The sequence below is a fragment of the Nicotiana tomentosiformis genome, chromosome 7 (assembly GCF_000390325.3).
Source record: "Nicotiana tomentosiformis chromosome 7, ASM39032v3, whole genome shotgun sequence".
In the NCBI taxonomy this organism is placed as follows: Eukaryota; Viridiplantae; Streptophyta; class Magnoliopsida; order Solanales; family Solanaceae; genus Nicotiana; species Nicotiana tomentosiformis.
In genome coordinates this window covers 12,025,745-12,046,033 of record NC_090818.1, presented here as the reverse complement: position 1 = coordinate 12,046,033, position 20,289 = coordinate 12,025,745, and the positions used below count along the sequence as shown (strand labels likewise).

The window sequence follows — 20,289 nt, the reverse complement described above, 5'->3', positions numbered from 1 at the left end:
ATGGGCAAGACTCAGATTGATTATCTTCTTTACAGAAAATGCGGTAAAGGTTTGTGCACTGATTCCAAGGTCATCCCAAGTGAGCACCTCACGACCCAACATAGGCTCCTAGTTATGGACAAGGAGATCAAGAAGAGTAGGAGGAAGAGGGCGGTGTGCAGGAAACCTAAGATCAAGTGGGGTAACTTGACCGAGGACAAAGCTCAGGAGTTAGGGGAGAAGTTATTGGCTATGAGGGTCTGGATGAGTAGGGAGGACGAGTCTAGTATGTGGATCACGACTGTAAATTGCATTAGGGAAGCTGCTAGAGAGGTCTTAGGGGTCACGAAGGGCTTTCCTGGGGGTCATAAAGGGGACTGGTGGTGGAATGGAGAGGTCCAAGGTAAAGTGAAAACTAAAAAAGCTGCATATTTAAAGCTAATGGGGAGTACAAACGAGGAGGAAAGAAGGACTTATCAGGAGTGTTACAAAAAGGCAAAGAAAGAGGCAAAGGTAGCAGTTACGACGGCTAAGAACGCGTCGTTTGCTGTTTGTACAAGGAGCTCGGGGGAAAGGCGGGGACAAGAAGTTGTACCGATTGGCCAAGGTGAGGGAGAGGAAGGCCCGTGACTTAGACCAAGTCAAGTGCATCAAGGACGATGAGGGAAAAGTATTGATGGACGAGGCACTTATTAGAAGAAAATGGCATACATACTTCCATAAACTGTTGAATGAGGAGGGGGATAGAAGCACTGTATTGGGTGAGTTGGAGCACTCCGAGAGTCGACATGATTTTGGGTACGGTAGGAGGATTAAGGTAGAGGAGGTGGAGGCGGCGATGCGTAAGATGTGCAGGGGTAGAGTGACGGGGCTAAACGAAATCCCGGTAGAATTCTGGTAGAGCGCGGGACGAGCAGGCTTGGAGTGGTTCACTGTGCTGTTTAATGTTATTTTCAAGACGAAGAAGATGCCTGAAGAATGGAGGTGGAGTACGATAGTTCCGCTGTACAAAAACAAGGGTGATATCCAAAATTGCAATAATTATATGGGTATCAAGCTGTTGAATCACACTATAAGGGTTTGGGAGAGGGCGGTGGAGGCCAGGGTGAGGAAGTGCGTGTCTATTTCCGAGAATCAGTTTGGATTCATGCCGGGGCGTTCGACTACGGAAGCGATTCATCCGGTGAGGAAGTTAGTGGAGCAGTACATGGAGAGGAAGAATGACTTGCATATGGTGTTCATTGACCTTGAGAAAACGTACAATAAAGTTCCGAGAGATATTTTGTAGAGGTGTTTGGAGGCTAGTAGCGTTCCGGTAGCGTACATTAGGGTGATATGTATGATGGTGCTAGGGTGAGGACTGTTGGAGGTGACTCGGTGCATTTCCCTGTTGTGATGGGGTTGCACCAGGGACCGTCTCTTAGCCCGTTTTTATTTGCCTTGCCGATGGATGTACTGTCGTGACTCATCCAAGGGGAGGTGCCTTGGTGCATGCTATTTGCCGATGATATAGTATTGATTGACGAGACGCGAAGCGGAGTTAACGCGAGGTTGGAGGTTTGGAGACAAACCTTGGAGTCTAAAGGTTTCAAGTTGAGTAGAACCAAAACAAAATACTTGGAGTGCAAATTCAGTGACGACACCAATGAAACAAACATAGAGGCAAAGTTTGATGCTCGAGTTATCCCCAAAAGAGCTAGTTTTAAGTATCTCGGGTCTATTATCCAAGGTAACGAGAATATTAACGAAGATGTCGCACATCGCATCGGAGCGGGATAGATGAAATGGAGGCTCGCGTCCAGTGTTTTATGTGATAAGAATATGCCGCCAAGACTTAAGGTTAAGTTTTATAGAGTGGTGGTTCGACTAACTATGCTGTATGGGGCTGAGTATTGGTCAGTCAAGAACTCCCACGTACAGAAGATGAAAGTAGCAGAGATGAGGATGTTGAGATGGATGTGTGAGTATACCAGGAGAGATAAGATTAAGAATGAAGCTATCCGAGACAGAGTGGGAGTAGCCTCCGTGGAGGACAAGATGCGACAGTCGAGACTGAGATGGTTCAGACATGTTAAGAAGAGAAGCATTGATGCTCCTATTAGGAGGTGTGAGAGGTTGGCCATGGCGAGTTTGAGAAGAGGTCCAGGTAGGCCTAAGAAGTATCGGGGATAGGTGATTAGACAGTGCATGACGTTGCTTCAGCTCACTAAGGACATGACCCTTGATAGGAGGGCATGGAAGTCGAGGATTAAGGTAGAAGGTTAGTGGGTAGTTTCTTAGTTGCTCACCGATAGTCTTAGTAGCACGCATGTCCCTTCATATTCTTAGATTTTTATTGCGTTATGTGGTTTTGTTCGCCTTAGGTATTGTATCCCTTGTTACTATTATTTGACACTACTTATCCTTTATCTCCCTCTTTTTCTTCTCTCTTCCTTTCTTACTTTCTTCTTTTTCTTCTTCTTCTTTTCACCCTTTCCGAGTCGAGGGTCTATTGGAAACAACCTCTCTACCTGCATTAGGTAGGGGTAACGTCTGCGTACATACTACCCTCCCCAGATCCCAACATGTTGGGAACATACTGAGTTTGTTGTTGTTGTTATTGTAGTTTTAAATTCATTAATGGGTCGAACGAAATACAGACAAATTCACTAGTTAAGTTGATAAAATAATAAAAACTTGACGGAAATTTGGTTGGGCAGTAATTAATCTTTTCACTTAAAACTTTCTTTTCATGTGTAAGAAGTTCAAAAGTGGATTTAATACTTAGTATTTAGTTTTCCAAAGGCATGAAAGAGTCGGCAATACAATCACATCTACCAATACATTTCAATATTAGAGAGGACACATATAGGTATAGTGTTTTGACCAAAAAAAATTAAAGTTAAAATAAAGTCAACATTTCATGTACAAAAAAGTCAACTTTTAGTAAATTTATAGGCATACTCAAACAATAGCTGATGACTTATTTACATACACGTGTTTCGCGAATACGAACTCATTAAAGCTTACCTATTTAATAGACCAAAAAGCATACATGAACAATGATGACTAATGTCCAACAATGAAAATTCTCACCCCCTACTAATAAAAAAAAATTAAAATAAAACTTTTCAATACCATTTGACCACAGTAATCCTAATTATGATGATATTAAAAATGTAACGCATTACAATGTAACTCTCCAATGAATCTCGTATTAATAGATACATGTACTAGATTTGTGAAAAGTTAATGCCTTTTTCTTTTAAAAAAGATCCAAAATTTCCTGAAATTATTTACATCTAATTATACAGATTACCTGTAACTAGTTAAATAGGTAAGCCTTTTTCCTTCTAAAGGATCTTCACACAAATAGCTAGTCGAATTTATTATTATTATTTTTTTATCAAATATATATAAATTATATAATAACTATACATAATTATACATAAAATATATGTATATTATATATTTGTCAACTATTTTAAATTTAAACGCTCCTATTTAAGTTAATTATTCTTTGGGGGAGGGCTAGAGAAAGAAATTTGGTGCAATTCATGAAAGTAGCCGTTACTGCACATGGTCCCATTGGTACATTTAACTTTAGAACATTTTATAGAAACTAAAAAATGAAAAAAAGTAACGTAACAAAACCCAATAAAAGCAAGAAAATCCCTCTTACTACATTAAACAATTCCATTAAAATACTTTCTTTACAAAACAGATCACATTCAAGTCACCTTGCCCCCCATAATAGCCATTTTTCAGATGTTTCTTTTTTCATGTACCTCTCTTTGTCAGTTTCTGCTTTTATCATCTTTCTTTAATTATTAAAACAGACCCTGTTGATCTTCTATTCAACTGTCCTTTTGAATTCTTTAATTCACAGTTCCATTTTCTGATAAGAATTCTCTCTTCTTTGGCAAGTCCAAGAAGTACTTTCATCAGTCACAGAGTACGAATCTCTACACCCTTTTCTTAGTTTTAGGTAATGGTCTGTTTGTTCATTTTGTTATTTTTAGCTTGTCCTATATCCACATTATATGTAAATATTTATATGTGAAAATTTGCAACTTGTTCATGTGTTGTTGTAATGCCAAGATTGCATCTTTTTAAGGAGCTATGGAAAATATTGCTCATTTATAGTAGTTCCAGAATTGGGTTGATTTTACAAAAACAACAACCTACCCAGTATTATTGCACACTGTGGGATTGAGTTGATTTTGTTTCAGATTTTTATTTGGTACAAATTGTTCATTATTTTCAGTTATAAGATATTTTCTGTACCAATGGGGTAATAGAAGAATATAGGAGCAAAACAAAATGCTGTGAAGCTGGAATCTTTCTTTGGCAATAGTCAACTGTCAATTGAAACCTGGTCTTTTAGTCCTAGAATATGTTGGCGGGGAGTCTTTTGTCTTATTTTGGAATAACTAATATTTAATTGTAGGAAAATTTCATTGGATAGAACAATTTGAAATTATTGACAGTTGAAAGCTAGTTTCAGGTTTCTGGAATTTGGTACATTTTAATTATGTGTTGTTCTAAATTTAAATGATGGTAACTCGAGAATGAGTCTACATTCATGACTTATAGGATGTTGATTTACGAGGATTCGATGGATGAGGGGGGGAATGTTGATTTACAAGGTTTCAATTTATATGAAGATAACTTGAGTTGGATATCCTCAGATTATTCCAGAATGAAGGTAAACATGGCTAAGAGTGGATAATGAACAAAGGAAATAAGAATGGCATTTTCATTGCTTAGCTATTTCTTTGGGTGGTGAACTGCTTCATCTTACACGCAATTTCTGCTGTGAGTTATTGAGAAGCAAACTAGTGTGTTGAGAGGCCCTTATATTTAGGGTAAAAGATGACATTGATGAAGCAGGTCCTAAATGGGTCAATTTGAATTGATCCAGCTCTAGATGTTTATATGTAGTAATTAAGTCAGTGATGGATCCCACCGGGGGCACAGGTAGTTGCAACGACTGCGATCTCAAGATGTTGTGAATTTAGTGTTTCTTCTTTAGAACTTTTGGTAAATTTTTACAGAAGGCTTAGCACTAGTTCCTTGGAGTGAACAACCATAACACCCTTTCTACGAATGTATTAGCATAATCCAGGACCAAGTATTTTGCAATGTTCGAGAGAGGAGAGTTATTATAGAATGTTATTCTTGAAATTTGGGATTTGATCATGCTAAAAATGTTAAACAAGTTGTTCCAAGAAATTTGATTTACATGGAGTATGGTTGATTATCGTCAAATACGATACAATGTGAGTACACGGACACAAACTACTCACTCCTTTCAGAAGGAATGCTGTGAAGATAACACCCTTTCTACGAATGTATTAGCATAATCCAGGACCAAGTATTTTGCAATGTTCGAGAGAGGAGAGTTATTATAGAATGTTATTCTTGAAATTTGGGATTTGATCATGCTAAAAATGTTAAACAAGTTGTTCCAAGAAATGTGATTTACATGGAGTATGGTTGATTATCGTCAAATACGATACAATGTGAGTACACGGACACAAACTACTCACTCCTTTCAGATACTATGAGTGTGAGGGTTAAGAAGGAATGCTGTGAAAAAGTAGATAGCAAAAGGAGCTAGTATAGCCTTATCCAATTCTATTTTATAAATAAACGTGATCATAACTTTAGTTGGCTAGACTGTTAAGGTGATTACTTTTAAGAGCAGTGTTTTTTTCATGCCTCATCCATGAGTTCCTTGGCTTATGTTCATGGTTTATCTTAGTGCATTCATGAGTTTTGTGCTTTCCTTTCGCTTTCTTTTTTCCCAAGGTTCCATTGACACCTCTATTATTTTTCTCAATCTGTTGTTGGCAAAGAATTTTACTGAGATTCAATTTAGAGATCTTGATTTGGTTGTCAATGTAAAGGGGGATAGTTTGCTCTAGAGACCAATCTCATAATTGAAAACGTGGGATGAAATCTTTCCTCCACAATAATTTAACATGGGGATAGCTTAGTTTCTTGTTTGGCATAAAGGTTTTCTCATTCATGAATGTGTAGTGTACTAATCCCATTGTTGAAACTTGACTCAAATGTATGTTATATATTGTTTCTGATAGGATTCTTCTTGACATATTTATCTCACTAAAGAGTTCTAATATTGCAGAAAAGTCTTTGAAGCAGAAACATGGCCAGTCTGAGTGATATAGGTGTCGCAGCTGCTATTAACATTCTGAGTGCATGTATTTTTTTAATTGCATTTGCAATCCTTCGAATACAACCTGTCAATGATAGGGTATACTTCCCGAAATGGTACCTAAAGGGTCTAAGAAGCAGTCCTTTGCACTCGGGTACGATTGTCAACAAGTTTGTGAACTTGGATTTCCGTGCATACCTGAAGTTTCTGAATTGGATGCCTGCTGCATTGCAAATGCCAGAACCGGAGCTTATTGACCACGCAGGATTGGACTCTGCTGTCTACTTGAGGATTTATTTGATAGGGTATCTTCACTTGGCACTTTCACTTCTTGTTTTCCATTTTCTGTATTAAGGTATAACTACGGAGCAGCATATCTTTGTCACATTATGCCCAGGACACCGATTCAAACTGCAAGCACACACTAGGGAATATGATGACCAAAATTTTAGACAGGGACCTCTTTTTACCCACATAATATTGAAAATCATTCATGAAACTTGAGTTTTATGACCATTGTGTATATTATAATTATCCCCCGTACATTGGAATCTTATTTGAATCATGATTACCATGTTTCAAGTTTTTAGATACCTTGTGACTAGCTTATAGTTGCTTTCTATATTCCATGTCTATTTGGAAAATCCTTAAATATGTTTTCTTATGCCAGATAACAGCTTTGCCTATCCCTCCATTTGTTTCGACATTTTTCTTTGGTCACAGAAATATTTAAAAGCTAACCTATTTTTTCAAGAAATTGCTATATGGCCTTTAACTCTTTTTATGATGATAATCATCTTGAAAATAGACCTCAAGCACTTAGAACACTTGAAAGATGTAATAGTTTTCTATTTTGAATGAAAATCTTTAGCACACATCAATATGAGCAACTAAAATATTGCGTGGCTAATCATATCATACCTCGAAGAGTGAGTAATGATGTAATCTATTGCTGATAAATGTACTTCCAATAAACAATATGAGTAGATAATTAATTCAAATTAGCATAACAGTTTTTCTTTTGGCATTGGGAATCCTGCCTAATGATGTGGCTATTGTTAACTTTTTAGGAACCATATCAGAATCTTTTTGGATAACCAGTGGCTTCTGTCTCTTATCTCTGTTTCTAGCATACTTAATATCAATAATCCCAGGGCTTATGAAAGCCAGAATATATTGTCTTTAATAGCTTAATGAGTAGTTGTTTGTTCCTTCCCCACTCCGCTTTTCATTGTACATTCCTTTTGGTTCAATGCAGGCTTAAAATATTTGTCCCAATTGCTTTTATTGCTTTCTCAGTCATGGTTCCGGTTAATTGGACCAATCGTACATTGGAGCATTCTAATTTGACTTACAGTGACTTAGACAAGCTTTCAATTTCAAATATTCCTCTGGGATCACAGAGGTAAGCAAAATATTCATTGCTGTATAGATTGCAATTGTTCTTTCTGAAATTGATAGGCCTTTTTTTTCCTTTTAACTTTTCCATTAGTTTTCTTTGACAATTCTAAAGATGTTCCTGGTTTCACTTATGTCATGTGCTCCTTTTTAAGATACCAATGTCCTTAAGTCTCTTTGATACTTGTCAAGTCCTTAAAAATTAGAAGCTCCTGATTGCTTGGTCCCACTGTAAGTATTCAAAGTATGTTAATCTTCTAATAAATGTAATTTGAAGGGAATTTCATAGAGAATTTACTTTAAAATTCCAAAACGAATCAAATATACGAGCTGAGAAACCCCATGACATGGCAGCACACTGTAAAAGAAGAAAAGAAATCGTAGCATATAAAGCCTGCCATATTTAACATATTGTATTTGAATAAAGTAGAGTGCCTACATAATTTATGCACGTAAGGAGATATCAAAGTGTCTTACCAAAATGAGATTCCTTCTGTGTGCATCAAAAGCTCTTTAAGACATCTCACTACAGATGGCCGCAAAATGACTAGTCTGGGTAGTTTAATTGGTCAACAGTTCATTATGTACATTATATATTGATCAACTTCTGTTCTAACTAAAAACTATTGGACATATCATGCTTGCCGAAATTATTGAATGCGGAAAGAGAGAAAGTAATCCAATATTGATTTTTATATTGTGAGAAAGCACGAGAGAAAATATATTATTGATATTCGATACTCAATACAATACAAGAGGTCCTTATTTATAGCTATACTCTACAAGGACATATTACTCATATTCCAATGTGGGACAAGACTACATTATGTACATATCTGTAAACTAACACTCCCCCTCAAGCCGGTGCATACAAATCATATGTACCGAGTTTGTTACATATATAACCAATACGAGGACTAGTGAGGGACTTGGTGAAAATATCTGTAAGTTGATCATTCGACCTCACAAACTTTGTAGCAATCTCTCCTGAAAGTATCATTTCTCTGACGAAGTGACAATCAATCTCAATGTGTTTAGTTCTCTCATGGAACACTGGATTTGATGCAATATGAAGGCGACTGGCTTGATTATCGCACACAAGTTTCATCCGACTGATTTCACCAAATTTCAATTCCTTGAGCAATTGTTTGGTCCAGACTAGCTCACATGTTGCCATAGCCATTGCTTGATATTCTGCTTCTGCACTAGACCGAGCAATTACATTCTGTTTCTTGCTATTCCAAGACACCAAATTTTCTCCTACAAAAACACAATATCCAGACTTAGAACGTCTATCAGAAGGTGATCCTGCCCAATCAGCATCTGAGTATCCAACGATCTGTTCATGACCTCGATTCTCAAACAGTAACCCTTTGCCTGGAGCCGATTTTATATACCGAATAATGCGGACAACTGCATCCCAATGACTATCAAAGGGAGAATTCATAAACTGACTTATATGATAAGAAATGTCGGGTCTAGTCACTGTGAGATAATTTAACTTACCAAATAGCTGCCTATAACTTGCACGATTGCTAAGCGGCTCCCCCTGTCCTGGCAGAAGCTTAGAATTCGGATCCACCGGAGTGTCAACAGGTTTGCAACCTATCATCCCTGTCTCCTCAAGAATGTCTAAGGCATATTTTCTTTGAGAAATAACAATACCTGAGCTAGAGTGAGCAACTTCAATACCTATAAAGTACTTCAATTTGCCTAGATCCTTAGTTTGAAAGTGCTGGAAGAGATGCTGCTTCAGATTGATAATACCATCCTGATCATTGCCAATAATAACAATATCATCAATATAGACTACCAGATAAATACAGAGACTTGAAGTAGAGTGCCGATAAAACACAGAGTTATTAGCTTCACTACGAGTCATGCCAAACTCCTGGATAACCGTGCTGAACTTACCAAACCAGGCTCGAGGAGACTGCTTCAGACCATAAAGTGACCGACGCAAGCGACATACAAGGTCACGAGACTCCCCTGAGCAACAAAACTAGGTGGTTGCTCCATATAAACCTCATCCTCAAGATCACCATAAAGAAAAAGCATTCTTAATGTCCAGCTGATAGAGAGGCAAATGACGAACCGCAGCCATGGATAGAAAAAGGTGGACTGATGCGACTTTAGCCACGGGAGAGAAGGTATCACTGTAATCGAGCCCAAATATCTGAGTATATCCTTTGGCAACATGACGGGCCTTAAATCGATCAACCTGGCCATCGGGACCAACTTTGACTGCATAAACCCAATGACAACCAACAGTAGATTTACCTGAAGGAAAAAGGAACAAGCTCCCAAGTACCACTTGTATGTAAAACAGACATCTCGTCACTCATAGCCTGTCGCCATCCTGGATGAGACAACGCTTCACCTGTAGACTTGGGGATGGAAACCGAGGACAAAGAAGATATAAAAGCGTAATGGGGAGATGACAAACGATGATAACTTAAACCGACATAATAGGGATTAGGATTAAGTGTGGTCCGTATACCTTTCCGAAGTGCAATCAGTGTACTAGGAAGAGACAAGTCCGCAGTAGGAGCAGGGTCAGTCGCAGGACGAGAACCAGTGGGGCCTGATGTAGGGTGCGGACGACGATGATAAGTCAAGAGTGGTGTTCCTGTGGCTGGGGATCTAGGAGGAACAACACTAGACTCCTCAACGGTTGGTATGGGTGAAACTTCTGTGGTCGAAAGTGGATGAGGAGCTATAGTAGACTCCTCAAAGGTCGGTATAGGTAAGACCTCAGATATATCATGGTGGTAGAAGGGACATTGTGTAGACTGGTATATCGGTATAGTAAACTAACAGATGCAAGACTAAAAGAACAGCCAGGGACATAAAGAACGGAATCTAGGGTGATAGAAGATAAGGGATTAGCTTGTCCAACTTCTTTTGCCTTAGTTTGACATCCATTGGCTAAAGTAACAGTGGGAAGAGACTGTGAATATACAATATTCGACAAAAGTGATATATTACCAGAGATGTGATCAGAAGTGCCTTAGCCCATGACCCATGGTCCAAGAGTACTAGACTGGGAAACACCATGTAAGGAATGGCACATTTCACGAGTGTGTCCAAGTTTGTGACAATAAGAACACTTGGGTCTAGATCTTCCAAAACGACCTCCTCCTCGTCTATTCTCCATAGTTTGAGACGCCCGAACATCCACTGTCTGGGATTCGAGAACAGAGGAATCAAGTATTTGTGATGAGATCACTAAGTGACTTGGTCCTACAGCAAGGCGGAGTAATCGAGAGAATAATTCATTAACTGTGGGGACAGTCAGACTAGCCAAAATCTGGTCGCGTACTGAATCAAGATCATTAGGAAGTGCAGCGAGGGTAAGAACTAGAAACATCTTCTGTCGATGCTCTTGTTGTTTTTCAACACTAGCAGAAACTGGCATCAACTTCTCAATTTCTCCATGACTGCCTGTACTTGACCCAAGTAAGTAGACATATCTAATTCCTGCTTCTTTAAGTCTATCATCCGCGATATCACATCATAGCAGCGGGATATGTCATTAGTGTATAAGGTACGAGCCTTTGCCCAAACCAAATAACATGTCTGGAATGAACGAAACAAGGGCATCAACTTGGAATCAATAGATCGCCACAAAATGCTACATAACTGAGCATTGATCTTTGCCCAAAGTGCTATCGCCTTTTCATCTCCTTCGCTAGACCGTTTGATTAGATGATCTTGAACACCTTGACCTTTACACCATAACTCGACAGATGAAGCCCAAGCTAAATAGTTTGAACTTCCCATTATAGGTTCCGAGGTAATCATAACACTAGAGCTTCAAGAACTCATGTTTCTAGACCCAAAAACATCAAATCCCAAAGACATCGTTGCAAATTATTACCAAATAAGAGAAGAATCAACTGTAATCCACTGAAACAGAGTAAGGAAACACTGAAACAAAATAAGGGAATACTGTAGTCGTCGGAATCTTATTGTAGCTGCCGGAAAAAACTCAAAGTAGTTGGAATGAAATGAAAAGAGTAAGGGTAGGATCGGAATTACCAGGCGATCCGACTGTTCAACTGGAACTTTCTCAAAATCTGGCCGAAACAGAGCTCACGCACCTGCGCGTGGTCAGATCTTGCCGGAAAATTTCTTCCTTTTCCGGCGCGTGAGGGCGTGTGGACGTGTGTTTTCCAACTTTTCCGGCGCGTGAGGGCGCGTGGACGTGTGTTTTCCGGTGGGGTTGTCTGGGGTTTGGTCGCCGGAGCCTGAGGAGTCTAGTGGCGGTATTGGTTTTTTGCACAGTACCAACAGAAAGTGATTTGCTTACGGACAACCTTCTAAGTCGCCGGAAAATTGCACGGCGAAGAGGTCTTTCTTCCCGGAAGTCGCTGGAATGATGCACAGCGACAGGTTTCTCACTAATGCTCTGATATCATGTGAGAAAGCACGGGAGAAAATATATTATTGATATTTGATACTCAATACAATACAAGACGTCCTTATTTATAGTTATACTCTACAAGGACATATTACTCCTATTCCAATGTGGGACAAGACTACATTATGTACATATCTGTTAACTAACACATATTAAGACACACGAGAAAAACAAGTTTTAAGTCTTAATAGAGAAAAGGAGAAAGAAAAAGTTTAAGTCCCACTGAGCCTTTAAATATAGGAATTAAAGTTACAAGTTGACAGTTTGCTGTTTTAACAGTATAATTGCCCATTGTCGGATTCTCCGTTATGCATAAAATAAGGTTTCATGTTCTGGGAGTCAATATAGAGGAACTAAAGATTTACTAACAATAAAACACAATGATGACATGTTAAATATCTTTCAACTATTAGGTACACAATTAAGGACATTAGACTTCTACATGCATGTTTTTGGGGAAGTGGTGTAGGTGGTTTCTTTATGACTTGTGGTGCTGTTATCCTGTGAATAACTTTCTAGTGTTTAAGTATTTGAACATCTACTTGCAGATTCTGGACCCATCTGGTAATGGCTTACATCTTTACTTTCTGGACTTGCTATGTGCTGAAAAGGGAGTATGAGATAATTGCATCGATGAGGTTGCATTTTCTTGCATCAGAACGTCGACGACCAGATCAATTTACAGTAAGAACCCTAGTTAATATATTATGATGCCTATCTTTGTAGTAGTAAGATATTTTCTTTCTCTTAGGCCTACTTTGGCTATCAATTTACTTTATAGCAAGAGAAAAGTACATACTTCAAAATTTTTAAGATAATTGTGTCTTTGTTAGCGAAAACTTAATATTGATCTTGGGACTTGGATAACTTGGTCACAGTTAGATGCAAAAGGTTACTTAACTTCAGCATATCCCATCTTAGAATTCGACTTATTCTGGGTCAGTTTGAAGCTGTAAATTAATATTATGCTTGGTGTTAATTTGTCTTTCAAGGCCATCAGTCGTCTCCCTTTGTCAATAATAACCACCTTATTAGAGAGACATTAGAATAACCTAATTAGTGTTCTTTTCTTTTCCTTTCATTTCTTTTTTTCTTCTTTTCTTTTCTTTTTTTGGGTTAAACCTTAACCTTGCAACAATTGCGGCCTTCAATTTCTTCTCATTCTACTCTCTTGTCCGATATCATATGCTATACAACAATTAACTAAATGTGGTAAAGTGATGCCTAGTGTGACTTATGCATGTTTTTGACGATTACTATGTCGTGCCCAGGTACTTGTCCGAAATGTGCCACCAGATCCTGATGAATCAGTGAGTGAGCTAGTGGAGCACTTTTTCATGGTCAACCATCAAGATCATTATTTAACTAATCAGGTCGAAATTCGAACACCTACCTTCTCATTTAAAACATTTGCTGTCTGCCAAAGTTGATGCATAATTTTCTCTCTTTTGCTATCATACTGACCTCTAAAGGACTCTGTAGTGTTAGCTCTTAACATATTGAATAATCAATATGGATGAAGGAATACAATAGCATGAATTAGAAGGTGAAGAACAAGGTGTTATTGACAGTTCAATGTAGGCAAGGCAGAACATGAGTTTACCATATTTAGTAGCTGATACCTATTAGTTTATCTGATACTTAGAGAATATGTTGTCTATTGCGCGCACAATATATGTCATCTCTTGTTTTCGAGTCCTATTAGAGATTTATATACCAGTGAAAAAGATAGTGAACTTCTGCTACTTTTTAGTTTTATTTAGTAAAATATTGGTCTGAGATGAGGTAGTCATATTTATCTGGAAATAAAATATAGAGATTTTTCCGTTTACCTTTACATTCGAATTTCTGCACTAGTTACCTTGTTTATTAGACATGCAGCTTCTAACACCAATATGGCAGGAGGAGTCAGTCTATGATGATTTTCTTTCCCCTTAATAAATGTGTAGGTTGTATACAATGCCAACAAGTTAACAACGCTAGTCAATGAGAAGAAGAAAAAGCAGAATTGGCTTGATTATTATCAACTCAAGTATACTAGAAATCAGTCCAAAAGGCCCACATTAAAGGTATTATTTATAGTTTATTTTTGCTCTGGTATTAGCTAGTTATCTTGAGGAGAAATGTCTGTTTCTCACATCCCAGTACTAACGCCCAATGAGGAATTCTTTTCTATTAAGCAGACTGGTTTTCTTGGCTTATTCGGCAAGACCGTTGATGCAATTGATTACTATACTTCTGAAATTGAAAAGCTGTCAAAAGAAGTAAGTACCAACAATATTATTTTTTACATGGTTGAGTTTTTTGCGTACTGCAACTTTGTAATATATTTAACTGTATTGGGAGGACCAGTATCTTTTTTTTTTTTTTTTTTGCATTCTTATGCTTAATGCTTCTGCCCTTCTTATATTGGGGAATTCTAAACCTTAAAAAGGATTATTAGAAATTTGTGATCAAGACAGATCGACTATGAAAATATGAGGTAAATCAGTTGAGTTGGTTGAATGTCACCTTATAGGGAGAGTTCTTTGGCATTTTAGTTAATTTGGGAAATGTTCCACTGAAAGTAACATAGTGATAGCTACATCCTCAGGTGTCAGTAATTAATGATGATTTTGTAAAATTCCTTATAACGGTCCTCATGCATCACCACTTTGGTTTGTGTATATATCAGATATCTGATGAGAGAACGAATATTATTGGGAGCTCCAAATCTATTATGCCGGCGGCATTTGTTTCCTTCAGAACAAGATGGGGAGCTGCTGTTTGTGCACAAACACAACAAGCCAGAAATCCAACACTGTGGTTAACTGAGTGGGCTCCGGAACCTCGTGACGTCTACTGGGATAATTTGGCAATTCCTTATGTTTCACTGTCAATCAGGAGGCTTATTGTTGCTGTGGCATTTTTCTTCCTTACCTTCTTTTTCATGATTCCCATTGCATTTGTACAGTCCCTTGCTAATATTGAGGGAATAGAGAAAGCATTACCTTTCTTGAAATCATTGATTGAAGCGTGAGTCTCTTCTTCTTCGCACTGTTTCCTCTCTAGCTCATTTCAGACAACTTAACTTATATAGTTTTTGAATAGCAGCCGTGGAAAACATAGAAGGTAATGTACTATTGCCTGTGTTTATACTAAATGATGCTTTTCCATGCAGTAAAGCTGTAAAATCCTTCATCCAAGGGTTCCTCCCTGGAATTGCGTTGAAGATTTTCCTCATCTTCCTCCCTTCAATATTGATGCTGATGTCAAAATTTGAAGGATTTAGCTCCATATCGGCTCTTGAGAGGAGATCCGCAACAAGATATTATATTTTTCAGTTTGTTAATGTGTTTCTTGGAAGCATCATTACTGGGACGGCATTTCAGCAGCTAAATAATTTCATGCATCAGTCAGCAAACGAGTATGTCCTCAAGAACTTCATCTCTAATTCTCTAATGCAGAATGTCTCATTCCAGCATGTTACTTCTTAAATTGACTTCTAGATACAGCTGCTATTTCATTTGTCAATCCCATGCCTCTGTTTGTTATACTCTCTAATCTCAATGCCAGGGGAAATGTTCCACGCTGTTTTGCTTGCTGATTATAAAGATTATACGAATAAAAGGTTGAGTGATTTCTGACGCAGAATACCGAAGACAGTTGGTGTATCCATTCCAATGAAGGCAACCTTCTTCATAACTTACATAATGGTGGATGGGTGGGCAGGAGTTGCTGGAGAGATACTTAGATTGAAGCCATTGATATTCTTTCACTTGAAAAACTTCTTTTTGGTGAAGACTGAGAAGGACAGAGAAGAGGCAATGGATCCAGGAAGTCTCGGGTTCAACACTGGTGAACCTCAGATACAGCTCTATTTCTTACTTGGCCTTGTTTATGCTGTTGTGTCACCGATCCTACTCCCTTTCATCATAGTATTTTTCGGCCTGGCGTATGTTGTATATCGGCATCAGGTAAAGCTTAATTAATTTTTGAAAAAATCTTTCATTTGATAAGTTTATTTTTTCAAAAGGATTTCTTCAAGTGGAATAAAAATCAATTCAAGAACTTCATAAATTACTGTTTTTTGTATTTTGTTAGTCACAGTTCTGCCTGTATTTTGGCATGGTACTTCTTCTAGGTGCACATTATGCATGACTTTATGTGCATCTGTATGTTGTCAGGGACGGAGCTAGAGAGCGAGATTCGGGTTCGGCCGAACTCAGTAACTTTGGTCCAAATTTTGTAGTTATCTTAAAAATCTATTTAATATGTATAAATTATTAATTTAAACTCCATCAACAAAAAAGTGCTAGAATCTTGAACCCATAAGCTTCAAATCCTGCCTCCTCCTTCTGTATGCTCTTTATCCTTTTGACTGAAATTTGAAAGATGATAATTTTGAAGTACATTTGCCTCTGTCTTGAGGCTTCTAATTGGACTCAATTTATGGCGTGATCAGCTCCCTCTGTTTTCATTCATTTCATTTTTGTTTCTTGGTTAACAGTATAGCATGTCAGGCATCTATATAGCACAACAATGCGGCCATTTTGTGTTTGCTTCCCCTAATTTATGTTCACAGTCGAAACAATATTTGCAATTCTATGTGGACATTCGGAAACCTGATTTATAATGTTTTTGTTTTACCTGTAGATTATAAATGTCTATAACCAGGAGTATGAAAGTGCAGCAGCATTCTGGCCTGATGTGCATGGTCGCATCATAACCGCGCTCATAGTCTCTCAATTGCTTCTAATGGGACTGTTAAGTACAAAGGGAGCTTCTCATTCAACTCCACTGCTTATTACACTCCCTGTACTAACCATATGGTTCCATTTGTTCTGCAAAGGTCGTTATGAGCCAGCTTTTGTCAGATATCCATTGCAGGTATTGCAGCTTTGTCTATTGCTTTTTCCTTTTCCCTTTTATGATTTATGGCCAACTTGAGGGAGTTGGTGATTTTTCTTTGGCATCCTTTTCTTAATCAATATCAGGAAGCAGTGATGAAAGATACGCTAGAACGTACAAGGGAGCCAAATTTCAACTTGAAAGAGTACCTTCAGGATGCTTATATCCACCCTGTTTTCAAAGGCGAAGAAGATATTGAGAGTGATGCAGCCAGCAAAGATGGGGAGCTGGAACCTTCACTCGTCCCAACAAAACGCCAATCTCGTTTCAACACTCCATTGCCAAGCAAAAGGAGTGGTTCATCTCCTCCATTATTATCCGATTTTGATGCAAATACGCGAGTATAGCTAGAAGCCTCTGATTTATAAGCATACAGTGAGCATCATCACAGATAAAGCCAACTTGAAGAGAGTAGCTTGGCCAAAGTATATTCTTAGTCGAAGCATGCAAGTTTTTGTGAGCAGGCAGAAATCTGTTTGGCCTGCATGTTTCAAGGTTATAGAGTTGTGTTTAGTCTTGTACATAACCATCTTGGTTCTCTATTACTTTAATTGGAAGTTGTTCTCATTTCCTGTCTACAATCAGCTGGTAAAAAGATGGCATAAAAACCTTGCCATGTAAATCAAAAACCTTTTAGATGAAGACAACTCTATTTTAAGGGGGAGAGAGGATATTTTTACTTCCAAGTTTCTCATGACTATGAAAGGAAATGGTCATTTCTTCTTTTGTTGGCATTTTGCACTTTTGTCTAAGGCTCTTTTTTTTTTCCTTTGCCATTGCTGTCATTGAAAACTACTGCAGCCCAAGAAAAGTAAAGATGGGATATAGTAGAAATTTTAAATTAAAGAGAAATGAAGAATAAGGTTTACTGCACTTTTCACAGGAAATGGCTCGTGAAAGCCTTGGCATCTATAGCAGAAATTTTCAGTTTTCCAGAGGATTTCCTAATCAATTTGGCACTAACAAAGACAGAGGGATCCCAAGAAAGAAGAGTCTTGATTTACCATACTGCAATTTTACTAGGAAATGATCCTTATTTTGCCTATGCACTCCTAAATATTCCTCATTGACGGGCTGAATGAACCAATTACATGTCCTAGGTCTCAGAAAAGATTATCCCACGTAGATTAAATTAGTGGAACTTCCTCCTATTTGATTATTTTGAATGTTGCAAAAATACTTCTCCTAATAGGAATATATCTTCTAATGAAAAAGTTTTTGCTAACTAGTAAAAGAACGAGAGGTAAAAAGTTAAATCATTAATTATCACAAATGAGAAAAACAAATAGGTGCCAAGATAAGTTTTATTCCAGTTTCATAGGTAATACTGTATTACCTTTTTCCAGTGCATAAAATAATAGGGATATCAAAAACTGCATATATCAATGTTGTCAATAGGAGTAATTTACCAGCTGTGTATCACTAATCAAAATAAATTCAAACGAATTAAACAAGATAAAGAAATTTAAACAAAACGAATCAACAGTAAGATAAAGGGAATTAAACAATCAACTCAGTGCTTCAAGAATTGATAGGTTTCTTTTTTTCACTGAGTGGGATGAAGAGTTCAGAAGCATTAAACAATCCCTCCTTCCTAGAATGGTAGCAGATCACAGTCCAATTCAGCTCACTTGTGGAGAATGGGGAATGGTCAAAATCATATTTCAAATTTGAGAATTGGTGGCTTGAGGTAGAAGGTTTCTCAGATTTAGTAAAAGGGTGGTGGTCTTCTTTTGTGGTTAGAGGTAGACCAGACTATATTTTAGCTACTAAACTGAAACTGTTAAAAGGGAAAATTGAAGGAATGGAATAAGGCCAATTATGGAAATCTGGGGAACAAAAAAATAGAAATACTTGGTCATATTTCTGAGCTTGACAAAATACAGGAGCAGAGGTGTCTCACTGATGATGAATTGATCATTAAGGCAAATTTATCAATGGATTTTGAGGAAATTGCAAAGAATGAAGAGATAGTATGGAGACAAAGATCTAGAGCCTTGTGGTTAAAACAGGGGGATAGAAACACAAAGTTCTTTCACAGAATGGCAAATGCTCACAAAAGATTTAACTCCATTGACAAGCTAGCAGTAAACGGGCATGTAATTACTAATGTTGATGGTATAAAGAGAGAAGTTCTGGACTTCTATCAGAAATTGTATGCTGAGACAGAAGAATATAGGCCTGACTTCATTTTGCCAAATGGACCTTCAATCAATACAGAGGAACATGGTTGGATGGAGAGAAGTTTTGAAGAACAAGTGCTAGATTATATAAAATTGTGTGTCATTGATAAAGCACCTGGACCAGAAGGATATTCTATGGGGTTTTTTCAAACTTGTTGGGGCTTTCTGAAGGAGGACATTATGAAAAACATGGAAAAATTTCATTCTCAAGAGTTCTTCGAGAAAAGCTTCAATGCTACATATGTAGCTCTGATTCCTAAGAAAGTAGGAGCAGTAGAACTGAGGGATTTTAGACCTATCAGCTTGATAGGGGAAGTCTATAAAATTTTATCCCAGGTGCTAGCAGAAAGATTGAAGGTGGTGGTTAGTAAGCTGGTGGATAAACAACAAATGGCTTTCATCAAGGGTAGACAAATTATGGATGCATCATTGATAGCAAACGAATGTGTAGATACTAGAATGAAGGGGAACACTCCAGGAATATTATGCAAGGTAGATATTGAGAAATCATATGATCATGTGAATTGGAAGTATTTATGTATACGGGTAAAACCGAGCTCGATATTCGATCGAGCTTCCGAACTCCTTGATTAGGCCAGGGTCAAAATATCTGTGATTGGGTGAAGTTGAGCTCGAAGATCGATCTGACGTCTAACACCATCAGTCAAGATCGGCACATTGTGATTATAATCGAACCTAAAGCATTGTCAAAGTTAGCCATCGAAACCATCAGATTTGCCCTCGAGTTTACCGAAGGCGTAACCGGTCCTGTTTCTAACGGTCTCGAAGAAAGTTTTGCCAACGAAACCGACAAGAGTCCCTAATTCTCGCCATTAACCAATCATTATGGCAGGAATCACGAAACGAGTCAAAAAGGGACCGACGGTCATCAAATCATGGATTTTTGCCTTTTATAGAACAATAAGATAATATCTTAAAAGGTAGGTCTCCCCTAATATATAAAGGAAACTTAACAATTCATGAGAGATATTGTAATATACACTGATAAGCAATACATTCTCTAAGTTCTTACTCTCTGATATCTTTGTGTCAATAAAAGTACATTCAACTCAAGGGTAGCTGGCTTTCTTAAGCTAAAATCATCCAATTCGTATGGTTTGCAGTTAATTTATCGCTATTGCAATCTAATTTATCGCTTTGTATCAAGTTAATCTGCATATCTTTAAACCACTAACAAATTCAATTGTTATCCGATTTTGACGTTAAACAGTTTGGCACCCACCGTGGGGCTAAGG

The 20,289-nt window shown here is 37.8% G+C and overlaps 3 protein-coding genes across 4 annotated transcripts; all 3 read left to right on the top strand.

Annotated features, from left to right (window-relative positions):
• LOC138895250 (uncharacterized) lies at nt 1-609 on the top strand. The gene has a single exon (XM_070179922.1). The coding sequence runs from the start codon at nt 1-3 to the stop codon at nt 607-609; it is 609 nt and encodes a 202-aa protein (XP_070036023.1).
• A 1,191-nt stretch (nt 610-1,800) lies between these two features.
• On the top strand, nt 1,801-2,151 carry LOC138895249 (uncharacterized). The gene has a single exon (XM_070179921.1). It carries the CDS (start codon nt 1,801-1,803, stop codon nt 2,149-2,151), a length of 351 nt encoding a protein of 116 aa, XP_070036022.1.
• A 1,504-nt stretch (nt 2,152-3,655) lies between these two features.
• LOC104089533 (CSC1-like protein At3g21620) lies at nt 3,656-17,576 on the top strand. Of its 2 annotated transcripts, none has more exons than XM_009594460.4 (12): nt 3,656-3,913; nt 6,110-6,444; nt 7,398-7,544; nt 12,509-12,644; nt 13,232-13,333; nt 13,910-14,029; nt 14,144-14,224; nt 14,635-14,975; nt 15,121-15,366; nt 15,592-15,916; nt 16,596-16,829; nt 16,937-17,576. In XM_009594460.4, the coding sequence occupies exons 2-12, from the start codon at nt 6,131-6,133 to the stop codon at nt 17,195-17,197; spliced, it is 2,307 nt and encodes a 768-aa protein (XP_009592755.1). In that variant the 5' UTR covers nt 3,656-3,913; nt 6,110-6,130; the 3' UTR covers nt 17,198-17,576. The 2 variants fall into 2 exon arrangements, with proteins under 2 accessions (XP_009592755.1, XP_009592756.1); XM_009594461.4 differs by having other exon boundaries at nt 3,656-3,946.
• The last annotated feature ends 2,713 nt before the right edge of the window (nt 17,577-20,289 follow it).